The 19,392-nt window shown below is 44.6% G+C and overlaps 1 protein-coding gene across 1 annotated transcript; it reads right to left on the reverse strand.

The window, feature by feature from the left end:
* Positions 1-1,735: 1,735 nt before the first annotated feature.
* On the reverse strand, positions 1,736-19,164 carry LOC310798891 (NXPE family member 3-like; the record flags this gene model as incomplete). The annotated part of the gene is made up of 6 exons (XM_083661452.1): positions 1,736-2,280; positions 3,340-3,546; positions 4,145-4,215; positions 7,285-7,589; positions 8,979-9,422; positions 19,042-19,164. The coding sequence occupies 6 exons, from the start codon at positions 19,162-19,164 to the stop codon at positions 1,736-1,738; spliced, it is 1,695 nt and encodes a 564-aa protein (XP_083517578.1).
* Between the last annotated feature and the right edge of the window lie 228 nt (positions 19,165-19,392).

The following is a 19,392-nucleotide window of genomic DNA, read 5'->3' on the forward strand; positions in this document are numbered from 1 at the left end:
TAAGGACCCGCCCACCTCAGACAGCAGCAAGACAATGAAAATCACGTGAATTCAATTGTCCGGGTGAAAATCACCCGACGTTAGTGTTCTAGGGCATTTTAGCAAAATAATAAAATAATTGTTGTGATACATAAAACAATTGTTTTCCTTCAAACTTCCCCATAAAGAGTTTGGCATAGTTGGGAGAACATGGTCTACCCATGCTAACACGCAGTATGAGGTATTGAGGATCAACATTAACAACTCCACTAAAAATCCTATCCAATCCTCTTTTTCAAGTAGTAGGTAAGGAGTTCAAGACCCTCAGTATGAGGTAGATTAGTATAGACTGGTGACATCCATGGTACATTAAAATAAATCCCTTTCTTGAATGTTTTGTATAGATGCTATCTTATTCAGGAAGCCAGTGGTGTATTTTAGATAGGATGGAAGCTGAGACTCCAGTGTTTTGATGTGCAAATCGACATACTGAGAAATAGGTTCAGTTAAGAGGCTGTGTACCTGCTACAATGGGCCTCCCAGGCCCTGACTCAACACAGCGCTAATGATTATTAACACTAGAAATAACCGCCTCGCGATTGTTTGCCTCCGCCAACAAGTCAAGTTGCAGTTTACATCCATGCCTGTCCAGACTCATACAAGTACAAATAGAAAGGCAAAGTGACCGCCGACTTCCTGATTCAGCACTGTACCAGAGATCTTCATCCGCCATTTATTTTCCCATAGAGATTTTGTAAAATACTTATATGTGTATATGTTTACTTCGTCAAGCCAAACGGTTCAGCTATATTTAGAATCGGGAGAGACCATAGAACATTTCACTCAGACCAAAACTTGAAAAAACTACATAGAAAAAAGATTTTCTTTATATCCGCAATTCTTTTACGTTTTGGTCAGAGTGAAATGTTATGTGGTCTCTCCTGTTTCTAAATATATCTGAACCGTTTGGTTTGAACAAGTAAAACTGTTTTTATAAGAATTTTACGAAATGTCTATGGGAAAATAAATGGCGGATGAAAATCTCTGGTACAGTGCTGAAGCAGGAAGTAGGCGGTCACTTTGCCGCTCTATACCTTGAAGCCCACAGCGCAGTGGTGTGGTCAGTCAGACTTATGGCACTTTAGGCAATGTTTGGGGTTACCTCAACAGCGCGGCTAATTGTTTTCAACATGGAAAATCCTATCCCTAGCTAGGGCCAATTTTCCCTAGCCATGCCCCTTCGTCGAGCACCCCCAACCCTCCCACCACCCACACCCCCCTAGTCCCTCTACCCACCCCTCGAACCCCAACTCTCTACAACCTTCCTATCCCTAGCTATGGCCCATTTGACCTAACCCCGCCCTTTCCTTCACCACGCCCCCTCTCACCACCCACACCTCGAATCGCGATTCTATATGACCTTCCTATCTTTAACTATGGCCTCTTTTACCTAGCCCGCCCCCTTTTTTGATGGAACAGATGGTCATGAGCTCACAGTGACTTTGAACATTAACCTTTGACCACCAAAATCTAAGCAGTTCATCCTTGAGTTCACATGGATGTTTGAGCCAAGTTTGAAGAAATTCCCTGAAGGCGTTTCTGAGATATTGCATTAACGAGCATGGCTGACCATGGGCATGGCTGGCCATGGGCAACCTGAAAGCATAATGCCTCCGGCCACGGCTATCGCCACCAGCAGAGGCATACAAACTAAAAGGACATTGAGAGTGCTGGCCCTTTTTCTTTTCACTGTGTTTTACCCTGGACAGATGTACGACAAGAGAACGTCGATGATGTTCTTGATGATGGGGGGCTGGGGGTGGAGGATGTGGGGCAGGTGGTGGGCGAGCACCATGTCCCAGACATCCACCAGGCGGACGTTCAGGCCTTTGAACACAGCCCGGAGCACCTTGTCTTGCTGCATTGAGGACCAGTCGTCATTGATCAGCGCTTCCATAAGTGTCAATTCTTTGAGGTTTGCGGTCCGAATGACCACCAGCGTGCCGGGAGCCCGGTCCAGCAGCCGCCGCACAGCCCTGCGGATGCCCTGCAGCCGCCGGAGGTACACCTCGATGGGGAAAGAGCTGAAGTGGGCCCAGATGCCGAAGACCACGACGGTGTGGCTGCCTCCAGCTAGGGTGTCCAGCTCGTTGGTAATGTAGCGTAGCTCGCTGCTCGGGACGTTGGCGGATCTGACCGGAGGGCCGTGGAATCGGAACTTCAACAGGATGTTGCGCGCACTGTCGACAGCCATGAACGGTCCGACCTTCTCCATGCTGTGCAGGTTAAACTCCTTCAGGTCTAAGACAGGGGGGAACAAGTGTTTCTGAGGGAGAGCGTAAAATGAGTCTCTCAGTTTTTGGAACCTGAGAGATCCTACCTCATAAAACATGGACATATCATAACCAAGGTGGGGATTTGAAATGTTTACTTGCTTGAGTCTTGACTTGATACATGAAGAATCAGCATCAGAATCACTTTATTGCCAAGTAAAACAGATGACATATAAGGAATTTGACTTAGTGTTGATTATGTACTAAGATGCTTAGAGGAAATGTAATGGAGTAAATTAAGTATACATTTTATTTAAGAAATGTAGTGGAGTAAAAGTGAAAGTTGAAATATAAATACTGTTGTACTCAAGTAAGACTCAAGATTTATGACATCACTGATGATGTCACAGTGGGATTTATGACATCACGGATGATGTCACAGTGGGATTCATGACATCACACTGGGACAATCACAGTGGGACAGAGAAACAAACAGAGCCCCAGCTCCCATTTATACTGATGATGATTCCCTGAAGGCGTTTCTGATACATCGCCTTAACGAGCATGGAACGGACGGACGCGAGGTCACAGTGACCTTGAACTTTGACCACCAAAATCTAATCAGTTTATCCTTGAGTCCAAGTGGATGTTTGAGCTAAATTTTGAGAAATTCCCTCAAAACGTTCCTGAGATAGCACATTAACGATCATGGAATGGCCGGATGTGAAGTCAGTGACCTTGAACTTTGACCATTGATCACCAAAATGGAATTAGTTCATCCTTGAGTCCAAGTGGATGTTTGAGCCAAATTTGAAGAAATTCCCTCCTGAGATATCACATTAACACGCATGGCACGGTCGTGAAGTCACAGTGACCTTGAAATTTGACCTGTGCATGACCACCAAAATCCAATGAGATAATGCGTGGGAGGGACGCACGGACGGACAGACGGACGGACGTATGGACATGCGATCGGACAACCTGAAAACATAATGCCTCAGACCACGGCTGTCGTCGGCAGAGGCAAAATTGAGACGCTTTCAGCTGCATTGCGAACAGAGTCAAACTGCTACAAGAGATCAGTTACCTGGCAGCACAGAGTTGAGGTGTTCAAACCACTGTCTGATGGTGGAGTCTCCATACAGGTGGACCATCTTGTCTCTCAGACACTCAGTGATGACAGTGGGGTTGTTGAACTGACGAACTGTGGCGCCCCCTAGGGCTCGCCACAAGCCCTGGTAATAATATCCAGAAGGATCAGGCTTCAAAACACTGCTGTGCATCTCTGGTTGACCTGAGCGCAAGTTAAAAACAAACATATGTGACGGTACAGTATGTGATAGTACATTAAGTAACACCTCTCTCTCTCTGTCAATAGATAGAGATAAACAGATATTTGAATGGAGAAAATATTAGGGTCATCCTCTCCTTTGGCATAATCCACATCTCTTTAAAATACATTCACTTAACAGATGTACTGTACACTGCCCGTCAAAGGTTTGGACACACCACATTTGTCTTTATGTTACTATTTTCCACATTTTAGAATAACAGTAACTATGAAATAACACAAATATGCAGTGACCAAAAACATGCTAATCAAATCAAAACGATATTTGAGATTCTTTGTTAAACGAGCCGCCCTGAAGACCTTCCTCGGGTTCTCTTCAATGAAATGGGGGAGAGAATTTGATTGACAGTACTGCAGGTTGGCTGGATCCACATCTCCACTCTTTCACAAACCTCTACAGGAGTGCCTTTTCTGTCAACTACTAAATAAATACCTTACTGTTGCTTTTCACATTTCAGGATGTGCGTGTGTGTGTGGGTGCGTGCGTGTGTGTGTGCGGGTGCGTGCGTGTGTGTGTGTGTGTGTGTGTGTGTTTATTTACCTTCCTCCTTTGGCAACACAGTGACACTATCAGACCCTGATGCACGAATGAAGACTTTCATGTTGACCTTACTGAGGAAAACAACAAAACCTCATTAAATATTACAAAGAAATGCCGTACTGTAGGCATAAATGGTAACACTGCTAAGAATACTACTACTGCTGCTGCTAGCCTGCTACTCTTCTACAGTACTACCACTACTACTACTACTACTGATTTTGTTGGATTGTTGAGAATATTACATTCATATAGTATTTCCTAAAATACGGGAAATGTGTGTGAATGTCTAGTTTAGTTTAGTTTCGTTCATTTAAAGAAGCACACGGATCTCCCTTTAGTCTTCCTGGGTCCTACAATCACGCAGGCAATCATGATTGTATACAATCATGCATGCAGGCTGATTGTATACAATCATGCAGGTATAAATTAGGGGTGTCACAATATATCGTCCCACGAAATTTCGCGATAGTAAAACGTCACGATATGTATCGTTGAGATGAAATCTCATATCGTGAATTTTTTTTTTTTTTTTTTTTTTTTTTCAAAAGTAGACAAAGAAACGTCTTTGTTTGTTGAAGTTCAATGTGTGGAAAGTAGTTCAGTTGAACAAGTCTCTGAAGAGACACATGAGAAGTTATACAGGAGAGAAACCATTCAATTGAGTTTCTGGCAAAACTGTTTACTTGACAGGAAAAACTGAAGATGCATAAAAAATAGACTAAGAAAAGTCTTGTTGTTTGAGTTTGAAGAAAAACTGAAGATGCATAATGAGAATTTATACTGCTGAGAAACCTTTTAGTTCAAAGTAAATCTAAGTGACGGTGTAACTCATTCTATTTCAAGATAAGCCTTATCTCCAATCTCATGTTTTTTCTAGTTGTTATTGTAATAACAATTTCCCACAACAGCATGTTTTGTATTTGTGCATTTCAAATAAAATACTACTTTTCCAGTCATATATTGTCATTATTCAAGTTTAAAAAAATATTGTTAAAATCGTATCGTATCGTATCGTTATCGTGAACCCAGTATCGTGATACGTATCGTATCGTGAACTGAGTGTATCGTGACACCCCTAGTATAAATGTATCACCATTGTTCCACGTGCTCGAAATATGGGGTTTGTAATATAATCTTAATTAAAATTGGCTAAGTGTGTGTGTGTCTGTCTGTGTGTCTGGGTGCTGTCAGTCACAATTTGTGATGGAAGTAACGCTATGTCACTCTGGCAGTTTGTGTCACGAAAGTGACATCCTCACTTCCTGGCCAAAAGTTGGCACAGTGCAGTTGTGATGTCATGAGTGATGTCACTCGAGCAGCTCTGAATACTGTAATTGGAGAGCCGATGGCACACAGTTGCACAGGCGCAGAGTTGCACAACTGTGATGTCACTCGAGCAGTTGTGATGTCATCAGTGATGGCACTCGAGCAGCTGTGATTCAAAAGGCGATGTTGTGATGTCAGTGATATCACTCGAGCAACTGTGTTTGAAGAGCCGATGGCACACAATTGCCCAATTGTGATGTCATGGGCACGCTCCACAGTTTCAACCCTACAAATCGTGCACGCGTAGCACGCAATATTTCTAGTAGTTTATAATGTATGTTATTTAATAACCAGAAAATGGTTATTATAGCCTACCCTCAATCTATTCCCTCAAAATGCCAAAAGAGTGATTATCTTTGATATACACACATTTAGAAATGTTGATATCAAAGACATTTTTTGTTCAGAAACATGATTAAAAGTGGACAAAACACTACATAAAAGTGCATTTTTGAGGAGGTAAAAGATAATGCTGCCAAATGAAGTGGCTTGGGCAGGGTGCTTCACAGCTCAAAATAATGAGTCAGAAATGGGAGAAAATGGTGTTGAGTAGCCTACAAAGTGGAGCCAAGTGCAGACACGGAGGCAGAAGTCACAACGATGAACCGAACAACTGAGGAGGGAGACAGGCATAAATAAACAGAAGGACAACTAATCAAACACATGAGCTGGTGAGGTACACAAGGAGCAGGGCCAGGCTGACGAGGACACATTGAAGGCAGGTGTGGAGGGAGGAGCGCACAAGGAAACAAAGTATGGTGGCCTCTGGTGGCCAAGTGTGTCATGACATCAGCACTGAATGCCAGCCACGACATAAAAAGAATTGTGAGAATTTCTGAATTCTGAGATGAAAGTCATAATTTATTCTCATAATTCTTACTTTAATCTCAAGATTCATAACTCAAATTTTGACCTAATCCTGTTCTGCAAACCATAAACCAACTGACACTTTTCTGAACTGATTTTGATTTTGACTCTCAATGGATTCACTGCAGTGTGTAGTCCCCCGAAAGGAAAAGGGGGTCAAAGATGGTCGACGAGCCCCTTTGGGGCAACACAGTCCTCCTTCTCCACACAGTCCACTGCCCACATTGTTGCTCTCTGGCGAGAGGGGGCGACCTTTCTCTTCGGGAACGCCCCTCACACTAATGATTAGGTTACCTTGTATTTATGCCTGTCTCCCCAGTCTGATTGTCACGTCATTGCATTGTTACTGTCTGTTTCACTTTCTTTGGATCACCATTAGCTACAGCATTACATTGTTACTGTCTGTTTAGGTTATTTGGATCATTAGCTACAGCACTGCAGCAGCTACTCGTCCTGGGGTCCACAAGCCTAGATGTTATTAGGATGTTAGGAGGATTAACCCTAACACGCATGTCTTTGATGGTGGGTGAAACCCACACGAACACAGGGGGAACATGCAACCTCCACACAGGAAGGACCTGGGACAGACCGGGGTTTGAACCGGGGACCTTCTTGCTGTGAGGCAGCAGCGCTGACCACTGAGCCCCCGTGCCGTGTTACCTTGCATGTCCAAGTGTGTAGCCTAGCTGTGTGCTAGTGCTATTTTGTATCTGTTCCTTGTTGAGTTCCCAAGAAGCCTTGTTTTGACCCTGAATCTATGCTGCGTCTGTGTCTGCACTAAGACGTGACGTGACGTGACGTGACGTGACGTGACGTGACGAGACGAGACGAGACGAGACGAGACGAGACGAGACGAGACGAGACGAGACGAGACGAGACGAGACGTGAAGAGAGGTGACGTGACGTGACGTCATATTTACAGCAAAAGATGTCTATCGGATCCTCACCTTTGGAAAAGTTTCTCCTCGTTGGCCATGAGTAATTGAGGTATATTGTTGATGCTTCCTTTGAAGTGGCTGATCCTGTTATTGCAGCTCAGTTTCTTGGGCTTGTAGCACAACCATGACTCCCCGGTGTGCAGGTCGGTGTAGTTGCACAGCAGCTCCTGGTTCGAAGGCAGGCAGACGTTACAAACCGTGGTTTCAGAGACAGATCCTGAGCGGAAGACGCTGTGGAAGAAAACCCGGTCGGGGTGGTCCCTGCTCAGCCTGCGCAGCACCGGGACGGCCTCACTGGGATGAACCAGCGTCACCTGACAGGAGGGAGAACCAGAGCAACATTGTATTACTTCAAAGCCCCACAACAAATTGAAGCTTACATATATATATTAAATCCAAACTTTATTGCAGACTTATAACAGTCATTCAATAAAAAAAAAAGGTACTGTATATGAATATAATGTAACAACTTGCAATGTGTATATATATATATATATATATATATATATATATATATATATATATATATATATACACTGTTGCGGTACTTTAAGAACAATCTAAATGTGTTAGTTTTGCTAAGAAGTTTGATGGAGGGAGCAAAAATTTGTTAAAACATTGTTAATTTGCCGTTTTTCTTTTTCCTTTAAACTCGTGTTGGCAGCGCAGAGTTTTTCATCCAGGCTGAGGCTGTTGTCTGCCAACTTGTCAAGGAAGTGCAACCAGATCTTGTCCAAATAAATACTCGTCCCATTGGCTCATTGGCTCACGGAGCATGGGCACCCGGCCAATCCTGGCGCTTGACTGCTGCGTAGGCGGGCACAGGGCGTGGTCTGCCCAAAACCGCGGTGGGTTCAGTAATAACGCTGTTCCTACAGTTGGATGTTTGAGCTGCATTGTGCAGAATGATGTCTGTGCAGAGTTTGACAGTAGAAGGCTGTGGACAATCATCTGCTGAAAATGGAAAGTTTCTCTGAGCTCACTGAAAAGGCCATTTTCAACTAGCATGATTTGTAAGGTCACAAATACTGGAGCCAATCGCTGTCCAGTATTCAGCAGTTTTGTGATTGGCTAGTGTTGTATAGATAACCCTTATCAGCTGCTTTGGAATTGTTAATGAGGCAGAAGGAGGGGAAGTCATTTTAAGGATTGTATCAGAATAATTGAACTGTTTTGGTGGGAAAAACCACCAGACAGAAAGTATATTATTCTTTAAGAGTGAACTACAAACTGTCTCCTAAACAGCAGCAGAGAAAGCTCTCCACAGTTACTGTAGATCTTTTCCTCTCTCACAGATGGCAGGGTTCGTAAACATGAGCTGCTTTGTCATGTTTACTGACCCCACCTTATAGGATTTCTGGGTATTGAAAAATGTCAAATTGTGACATATCCCTGCCGTTTGGAGCGAACAATATTTAGCTTTAATTAGCCGTCTTATTTTATGAGAAAGGTATGAGCAGATTTGAAAGATTTTTCTGTTCCAGCACATAACTTTGACATTAACAACAGTGACCTAGACTAGAACTCTCACGTGACTGGTGCGAATCAGGAGTCCCCCAAAGAGGTTAAATGCCAGGGAATTCTCCACCACAAAATAGAACTGATTAATCACTTCACTCTTCAAAGTGGATTTTTTTTAAATGCATTTTACCACCTAGATGAGAGATATGAATCTATGCAGACATCACAATCTTTGTTGTCACCTCGACCTGCGCTCGTCCCTCCCACAGTAACGGGAACACAGCGGTGTAGGAGCCGTTCAGGTGGTCCTCCACTCGCCCGACCACGCCCGCGGCGAGCTCCTGGTCGTGCAGACGGGCGACTAGGACGTCTCCCCCGAAGCTCTTGGGGCGCCCCTGGACATCCCGCATCAGGATCTGAGCCTCCAGGTGATCGCCCACACGCCACTGCCCCCCGCCCCTCGCTGGCAGAACGGTGAAGGTGCTGTGGGCGGGGTCGCTGATCCGGTTCAGGGAAACAGGCACAGGCAAGAGTGGAGTTTCAGGCCAGGCGATGGAGTCCAGCAGGAGGCGCTCTTCCAGAACATCCTCAGGCGTACGGGGCTGGTAGCTGCAGTAGTCGAGCTGGTGGGGTGGGGCGAGGGAAACTCTGGGGATGGTGAAGGTGGTGTTGGTTTTATTCTGAACCTGGAAGGGGGTTGAAAGGGAGGGAGAGGTGACACAGTTAGAGAGAAGAAATGTTACCCGATGGTTTGAGGCTGAGGTAAAAAGATTAGACTAAGATTAAACTAGAAATAACCACCTCACGGTTGTATGTCTCCGCTAACAGGTCAAGTTGCAGTCTACATCCATGTCTGTCCAGACTCATACAAGCAGAAATACCTTGAAGGCCACAGTGGAGTGGTGAGGCCATTCAGCCTTATGGCACTTTGTGGTGATGTTTGAGGGTACCGCAGCAACACAGCTAATCGTTTTTAACATGGAAAATGGTCCTACCCCTAACCTCCCACATACCCCTAGCTACTCCCCTAACCCTACCCACCCCTTGTACTCCGACTCTCTAGGAGCTTCCTATCCCAATAGCAACAGCCCCATGTGGACATAGATTAACTGAACAAAACAAGCAGCTTATTTGCTATAATTATGATGCAGTCATCAGATCAGAATCAGAATCAGAAAGACTTATGATCCCGGGGGGGAAATTGGGACAGGTTACAGCAGGGGCGGTTTTAGCATCAGAGCTTTGGGTGGGCTCAGCCCACCCAAAGGTCATGGACCACTGAACCCCTAGGGGGGTCCGGGGGCATGCCCCCCCGTTCGAAAATTTTGTACAGTTTCAAGTAAAAATGGATCAAACTGGCGCACTTTGAGATCAAAATGAAGAGACTAGATCTATGAAGAACTACACACATCAATATCTTCTTTACCGTTCTGTGGTTTTACAGCGATGAAAAAATAATTGTTTCCCTATATATACTATATATATTCTGCATACAGGTTACTATATGGTAGAATTATGCTTGCATAAATAATACCAAAATCACTTCAGGGGAGTTTCAAGTAAAGTAACATTTTGCTTTTTGTAGGCAAAACAAAAGTAAAATAAAATCAAAAGGGAACTTCCTAACTTATTGGCTGGAATAATATTCCGACAAGATAATAATATACTGTAAGCACTAAAGCAGGAGTTTGCAGTCAACTAGTTGAAATTAATATGTGGCAGTATTTGTGGGGGTCAAAATCTATGTAGGGTGTACCACCACAAATAGATCAGTGTATGGGAAACACTGACTATTACATTGTGTGACTAGAAAGACACCAATAAATCTGAGAAAATGTACTTTAATTTTGAACAACAGCACTACAACGGTGGCATTATAATTGGATTATGAAATTATTGTGGGAAAAAACAAGAATGCCACTTTTTTTCATGAACTTTAACACATTGAGTGCCAGCGACGCCAAATGGCGTCAGGAGAAATTTACCGTAGGCTGCCAGCGACGCCAAATGGCGTCAATAACTCCAAATTCATATTTTGACGGGGGGATGTCGATCTAAGCCTCTTACATCGCCTCTTACAATATGGGAGCTATTGAATGTGTCTAACCTATTTTACAGAACCCTTAGGTGGCGACAGTGCCCTCCCGATTAGACAAAGGCCAGGAGAAAAGAGAGAAGAAGTCATGAGGAAACGGAATACGGAAATCGCATCGATATGCTTGAAGCATAATGTTAGCTGTGCCTGTGAACAGCAGTCATCTGCTGCAACAATTGAGCCCCATCCGTGTCCGCTGCGATAGTCCATCCATATGATTTAGTTGCCGACACGGCGACACCAGCGTCTTTCTGAAAAGTTACATTATTCTCAGCTGGGAGCCGAGGACACGCTGTAAAAAAGCGGGGGGATGCAGGCAGCGGACTTTTCAGTGCAGATCAAACTCAGAGCAAACCGCAGCAGAGACACTCGACTCCTCCCACCACGGAGGAGGAGGAGGAGGGGGGTGGGGCACGCAGGGCACTACAGCATACAACCATTGACAGTACACACACACCCAGGCAGCAGCAGGCTCGATGTTGGCCTATGTTTACATAAAGTTGTCTTGATTTCCAACTATTTTGAAGGTCCATGTGAAGAAGATAAAACAGTGCAGGACATGTTGTGTGTTGTGATATCTTTTTTCCCTATGTAAATAGAGACTTCAATATCCAGCATGACCCCATGAAAGTGAACATTTTGATGTTAGACCAAGCTGTTTACTAATATTTGTAGAAAATAAACAAAACATTCTTTTGACATACTTTTTCCCGCAGGTAAACTAGACATTCTAACCTTTCATTTCAGCTATAGCATTTTGTTCAACTCAAAGCAGAATTCATTCTGTCGCCTTTCTAACATAAAGATGTGATTATCTCAGAAACTAATTTCAGCATGCTCTTTTCGGTCGAAAACACTCTTTTTCAGAGGGGTGTATTTCCAAAATGGAACGGTTTATAAACACAGTTTTTTTTTTTTATGAAACAGAAGGGTTCAAAGTTTCATTGAGGCTATTGGTTGTCCATATAAGAGGAACACAAAAAATTATATGGCTATATTAAAATGCATTGTGGCCTATGTGGCACAGTACAGCAACCTTTTGCCCAAGGGCCGTGGCACTCAAAGTGTTAAGCAGAAAATAAAAAAATAGTTTTAAAGCAAAAATAAATAAAGATAATTTTAACAGAAACTGCTACTAATGACCACCATGGATTTGGAGAAAAAAAAAAAAAAAAAAAAAAAAAAAAAAAATTGTGGGTGGGCTGAGACTATTTTTGGGTGGGCTAAATAAAGCCCACCCAAAAAAGGCCTAGAACCGCCCCTGGGTTACAGTAGCTCGCTCACAGAACACAACATAGCATAAAATAACAGTAGTAAAAAGCGATAGTAACCTAAAATAAGCAGAATAAGTATAATACGTATAAAGTAAGCAGCATAAAATAAGTAGAGTAAGTATACATACATTACGTGACAGTTACCGTTATTGCACACTTTTTTTGGACTTATATTAAGTCGGTTTGCCCTTTACGTTACACGTGGCTCAGCCAGGCACCGTTAACCTATCGGCTGGCTCAGTCTCAGGGAGACTGAGCGTCTCCGAAGTGCTCTTTTAAGAGAGGCATTAAAGAGTCCGATGGCCACAGGCAGGAATGATTTCCTGTGCCTCTCTGTATTGCATCTAGGTGGGATCAGCCTCTCACTGAACGTGCTCCTGTGTTTGACTAGCACGCCATGGAGTGGGTGCGAGTCATTGCTCATGATGGAGCGTAGCCTGGACAATGTTCTCTTCTCTGACACCGCAGTCAGAGAGCCCAGATCCAGCCCCACAATGTCCCTGGCCTTATGGATCAGTTTGTTGAGTCTGTTGGCGTCCGCTCCCTTCAGCCTGCTGCCCCAGCACACAATAGCATACAGGAAGGCACTAGCCACTACCGACTCATAGAACATCCTCAGCATGGTCCGGCAGACGTTGAAGGACCTCAGCCGTCTCAGGAAGTAGAGACGGCTTTGCCCCTTCTTGTAGAGTGCATCAGAGTTCTTAGCCCAGTCTAGTTTATTGTCAATGTACACTCCGAGGTACTTGTAATCCTCCACTATGTCAACACTGACCCCGTGGATTGAAACAGGGGTCAGCGGAGCCTTGACCCTCCTCAGGTCCACCACCAGCTCCTTTGTCTTTGACACGTTGAGCTGCAGGTGGTTCTACTCACACCATGTGACAAAGTTGGCCACCACAACCCGATACTCATCTTCATCGCCATCTTTGATACATCCCACTATCACAGAGTCGTCAGAGAACTTCTGAAGGTGGCAAGACTGTGTCTGGTAGGTGAAGTCCGTGGTGTAGATGGTGAAGAAGAAGGGAGAGAAGACCGTCCCCTGTGGTGCTCCGGTATTGCTGACCACTCTGTCTGACACACAGTTCTGCAGGCGCACATACTGTGGTCTGCCAGACAGGTAGTCCACAATCCAGGCCACCAGGGGGGCATCCACCCGCATCGCCGTCAGCTTCTCACCCAGTAGAGCCGGCCTGATGGTGTTGAAAGCACTGGAGAAGTCGAAGAACATGACTCTCACAGTGCTAGCCGGGTTGTCAAGGTGGGAGTAGGCGCGGTTGGTCAGGTAGATGACAGCGTCCTCCACTCCCAGTCGGGGCTGGTAGGCGAACTGGAGGGGGTCAAGGGATGGTTTGACCATAGGCCTGAGCTGCTCCAGGACGAGTTTCTCCAGGGTCTTCATGATGTGGGACGTCAAAGCTACCGGCCTGTAGTCGTTGGAGCCACTGGGTCTTGGCTTTTTAGGTACAGGAATGATACAGGACATACGATACGTCCTGTGGGCCGTCTGGGGGGCCATCAGCCAGAGCCAGAGGGAAGGGGGGGGCTGCACTACCTACCTCAACAACTCGACTCCCCAGGGGCGAGATGTTTATTCCTAGGATAGGATTGGGATGACCACGCCCCGAACTCATTTGATTGGTCGCCGCAACTGCTTCTTTCTGAAAATGTGCGGGAAGTAAAAAAAATTAAAAGTGGTTCAGATTAGGGTTAGGGGGTGGGGAAATTCAACTCAAGTTCTGCTTCGGCTTGTGGCTCAAAGTGTAAGGTGCATTTTTCTCATTTTAAAACATAGTTAGGCAAGTGCAACAATTTGGTTAGGGTTAGGGTATGGTCGTGGTTAAAGGTACATTCAGCGATGTTTTTGTGTTAAAATAAGTTAAATGGCTCTATATTCTGACAGCAATCACTGAAATAGAGTGTTTGGTCAGTGACTTGAAACCCCCAACCCCCCACTATCCTCTATCTCTCTCCTGTAGTCCTGCATGCATGGCGGACGTATCTCTGCAACCGTAACTCGTAGAGACTCACGGATGGCGGTGTTGGATTCGGGGTGAAAAAATACATAATGGTAGTTTATAGGCATCCAACGTTCCATTTCCCAGAAAATGTAAACTTTTCTCTGATTGGATAAAAATTGGCGCCGACCTCAAATTATCCAATCAGAGAAAAGTTGACATTTTCTGGGAAACAGAAGGTCAGATCGCGATGCTTATGAAGCATTGCAGGCTCAGGACTATATCTTCCCAAAAGCGCTAATTTAGCGTTTGCGCTCGTTTAATGCCGTGCGCAATGCAAATTGGGGGCGGACACAAAATTAAGCGCATGCTTGTGATAATTGTACTGGGCATTGGCTGCCACAAGCCAAAGCAGGCTTTTCAGCGCTAAAATGTGGTGATAGATGGCATTATGCTATCGTCAGCAGCGCGCAATTACTTTGTGCTAAGAGCTTTGAAAAGGACCTCTCTGCGCTGGGTTGCGCACCATAATCTCCGTGCAGCGCACCGCAGTGCAAGTAAAATCCCTTTTGGATATGTCATTACGCACAGCCTTGTCATGCCAGGACATCAAATTATGCTGCTAAAATTGGGTATTTGATAATTCAGTGAGGCAATCAACTATAACTCACTGAGAAACTTTTTATCACATTGCAAAGAGGAAAATGAATTGAGAAAACTTGTTGGACAATGGACATAGGCTATTTACCTTCATAACCACCCGGAGGGTCGTTGGCACCACAGACGATCTGTCAATAAGCTCTCTCTGTCCTCGCACGAGTGACTACACTCTATTACGCATGGAGAGAATTACAGCATATTGCCTCGCGCAAACAGCCATTGCAAGACGGGATTCTGATTGGTTTTGATTGACGTAATGCCCAGCCTTGCCTGGCCACGCCTGTGAATAATTCTGGTAGTTAAGACCGCCCAAATCCCATTTTGGGGCGCAAACTGCTGGGCGGGGGAGCAAAACTCGGCAGAACACCTGGCGGACAGCGCAAGGTGGATTGCTATCTTCCGTGCCTTAAGGCACGCGCAAACAGGTGCGCAAAAATTAGGGGATAGCGCCTGTCGGAAGATAGAGCCCTCAGTGTTAGTTTATTACTTGTCTTGTCACCACTTGAAGTAATTTCATAGACTAGAATAGAATAGAACTTTAATTGCGCACGACCAGGGCCGGTGGTATTTGGTTTCGGCAGGTGGTATTTGGTTTCGGTGTTTGGTTTCGGTATTTGGTTTCGGTACTATTGTCCCTGCTTTCAAATATTTATGTAGTTGTCACACCCAAGGGTGTTTTACCCAGTATCTGTATAGGCAACTGAGTGACACCTTTCTCAACCAGACAAATGAGCAGAACTTTAGAGCCATATCGACCCTTGATACTCAGTAAAAATTGATAAACTGTATTGATCCCTGGTGGGAAAGCAGGTATCTGCAATAATGCCCCATTACAGCATCTTAGTTACAAAGTAAAATCAGAAGAAATTTGGTAGCGTGCAATTCGCATGTTTGGCGAATCAGTGTTCCTAGCTTGTAAGTTACATTAATCACAATGCACACTCCATTCCAGTTGGTGGCAGTAATGCACCATAACGTTGTTTGCCAACTGCTATGAAACTCAAGAAGAAGATTTCCTCTCAAGCCCAGGCATGTCTTTTGCTTGCCTTTTTATTAACGGGTTGATGGTATTGAACGCCGAGCTAGTGGAAATTCACAAACTGGATCCTTGGGTATGTCCGCGGGGAGCGAGATTTTCTAGGATAGGGTTGGGATGACGACGCCCCGAACTCATTTGATTGGTTACCGCAACTGCCTCTCCCTGAAAACGTGGCAAATAAAAAAGATGTGGTTAAGATTAGGGTTTTCTTATTTAAAGGTAAATTCAGCAATGTTTTTGTGTTAAAATAAATGTTAAATGGCTCCCCGTCGGGGAAGGGACTGTGGAGGGGAGATGATCACGTCACATGCCTGAAAAACAGTCCCTAGAGGGGCAGGTGCATAGTGTTAAAAAGGGGCACATGCAGACCTTCCAAACTTGTGAAAAATATTTTTGAGCACCACGATAGTGTAACGCTTAGTTCACATGCTTTGATTGCTTTTGCACCACTTCGCATAGTTTGTGCACGGGCATGCGGACAACATGGAAACTCCACAGAGAAAGGCCCTTTTCACGAGACAGCCCACCTGAGCACCAGGCACCGAAGGCATGATGATACATGCACGATCTGATTTGACTAAGTAACAGTTGTTCATGGACCAACATTTCTTCCTAGTATGGGCCGGGAAAACCCTGCCCCCGAACCAACATTTCTTCCTAGTATGGGCCGGGAAAACCCCGCCCCCGAACTAATTTGATTGGTCGCCACGATTGCTTCTTCCTGAAAACGTGTGGCAAGTAAATTTTTTTGGTTAAGATTAGGGTGTGAAAAAAGTGCAGCTCAGGGTGTGCCAGGTCCTGTGGCTTAATGGGTAAGGGGTGTGACTTCCAATCTGAGGACTGGGGGTTGATTCCTGGTTGAACCACACACATTTTTATAAAACAGAGTTAGACATGAGGTTTAGGCAAGTACAACAATTTGTTGTATCAGAAGGGCCACTCCGGAGGAGCCGAGGCAAAGGGTGGAGGACTTGCATCGGCAGCCTCTATCATCATCACTTCCCATTAACATGTACATCACCAGCCAGCTGTTGCCAGTTGTGGCATATTGCTGAGTTGTATTGAAGATAGAACAGAGAGTACTGTAGGCCTATAGACTTGTCCACGTGTTGCATCATTGGTGCAGTACACAGATTGAGCAACAAGCATTGCTCAATATTGTCGGTGTGTTTGTTTCAGAGCATGACTGGATAAATTGTAACGTAATGTGTGTGTGTGCGCGTGCGCGTGCATGTGTGTGTGTGTGTGTGTGCCCAGATGCAGGGATGACCAGAGAGGCAGGAGTATGTTTAAAGCTTACTGGACTTTGAGCAAGAAGACAAAACAAAGACTAGCTACTGCCAACAGGGCAGGTATAACTAATACACTTTGCCGGCACACACTACATGCCGGAAGTAAACAAGCTGAAGACTAAACTAAGCATTTGTGGAGGACAGTCTGAAGATGCTTTGTGTTTGTGCAGTACAGTATCACAATATAATCTCGTAAAAAGAACAAGAAGACCTATTCAGAGTGGACGTCACAGGGTTAATTGCGCACGCATCGCGCTATCCAAAACTCTGAGGAAGCAAGTGAAGCCGGAACTGAGGAATACAGGAATACAGGAAAAAGATGTATTGTGCTGTATAGACGCTGGACATTCCCACTAGGAATATGATGATGTCCGGTGCTGCAACTTTGACGATGTAGTTGGATCCTAGACCCATCCTGACAGTGAGAAACCTCACCCCATTGAAAGAGTTAGCTAATTTGTGTAAGGTAACCTGTCTGTTGCTGGCAAAGCTTTAAAATACGTGGAGGAGGCGTCCGGATCTTCCATATTTCTATGACAGCTGAACCGCTAGTTGTAACTTTCTGCAACCAGTTCGGCTCCGCCCACAAAATACCTAATCGCTGTTTACAAACATAAAAAGGGTCTATACAAGCCCCTAATACAGTAATAACAAAATGGCACAAACTCAAGAGGGTTCTAGGGTTCTCCCCTAAAAAACATTAATAATTGCCAGGGTATTTAAAGGAGGACTAAACCCTAAAACATTTTTCAGCTTTTAACTAATGTATATGGCTTTTGAGGTGGTGTGTGAAGGATTCTGGTCAAAATCTCCACATTTGAGACTAAACTGTTAGAATTCTACACACTATCATTTTCAGGCAGCAAGAGTGCCCTCTATGGGTTCAAACCTGCTTTCTTTTGGGCCTCAAAAATCGCCGATTTGGTTCACCGTTATGTCACGGTGAACCTCCCATTTCCCACTCATGTGATCATAACGCCAGAGCCATATAATTGAAGAGTTGCAACATCTCCATTCACTCCAATGGACCCGTTTCTTTAGCTAGGATTAAGCAGGGCTGTCCATTTGTGATGTACTTTTGAAAGGGTAAGAAGTATATTATCAGCTTTATTTTATGCATTCAAATGTAGCTCGAGCCCCCTTCCTGGCTAACATAGCTGGGGCAACACAAGGCATTGTGGGTAATCATGATCCGCTCTGGTACTGTGGGCGGCTAATGCTAGCTGTTAGCTGTGGGCTAGCGTTAGTTACATGGCAGTATAAAACGCCACTGAATGACCAGATTGATATAACTTTCAACCATTTCTTCACGCTGTTTCCATATGGGCCACCAACCAGCTATAGTTGTTGATATTTATAACGATATTGTAGCTCTAGCATAACATTTTTATCGATGCAGGCAAAGTGTAATGGCGCTGTTTCTGATTAATATTTCCGGTCTGACAGCAGACAAAGAGTATTTAGTGAGACAAGAGGAGACGCTCTTCTGCTTCTTTCACAACAGTGTGCCTGCATTGGAACAAACTAGCAGGTGGAATCTGCTGCCTTTCTTTACTTTTTAAATAAAGCAGCAGGCTGTTTTGCCAGAAATCTAGGGGTGTAGTCGGCCCTTTAATTTGAAATACACTCAGGTAGACAAAGGCAAGACATTGGGAAAAAGACATTATGAGGGAGATTATAATCAGATTTCTAGGCTTGATAACGTTGATCATGTGGAGGTGAATCTAAATTCAAAAAAGAGAAATGGTTTTAGCCGGTCTTACCAAGCTGAGGTGCAAGTTGCGCTGTCCAGGGCAACGTGCTGTGCTGAACACCCGATACTATCGGCAATTCTCTTAAGTTTTCTCAAGATACAGCACTCAGTGAATCTGATGTGGCACACTTGTCGACTTGTGTATATAAAACCCCAAAGGTATCCAAATGTACCGGAGAAAATGTTTCAGCAACACGAGACAATGTGCATTCAAAGTGAATAATACAGCACCTTGAAAGCCTTCACCCGGTCAAACTGCGTTCTCTCCTCCAGCTGGTAGATGTGGTGCAGCACCAAGAAAAGGGCACACAGTGCCAGGAGGGCGAAGAGGGCGGTGTACTTGGAACACCTCATGTTGTTGACCTCCCTCTTTTACAAGCTTCTGTCTTCTCTTGATGGTAAGCGATCAGTCTTCATCTCACATTTAGTCCCTCTGATACTGGTAAAAGAAAAAAAAAGAAGTGAGGAAAAATCTTAAAATCCTATTGGAAGTCTGTTTCTTGTGTGAAACTGTATGGAATGTTGCCTGCCTTTGACCTGAACTATGCAGTCTGACACCGGGGCTATACGGGTTTGGAGGAG

Source organism: Poromitra crassiceps, assembly GCF_964638095.1.
Source record: "Poromitra crassiceps genome assembly, chromosome: 2".
In the NCBI taxonomy this organism is placed as follows: Eukaryota; Metazoa; Chordata; class Actinopteri; order Beryciformes; family Melamphaidae; genus Poromitra; species Poromitra crassiceps.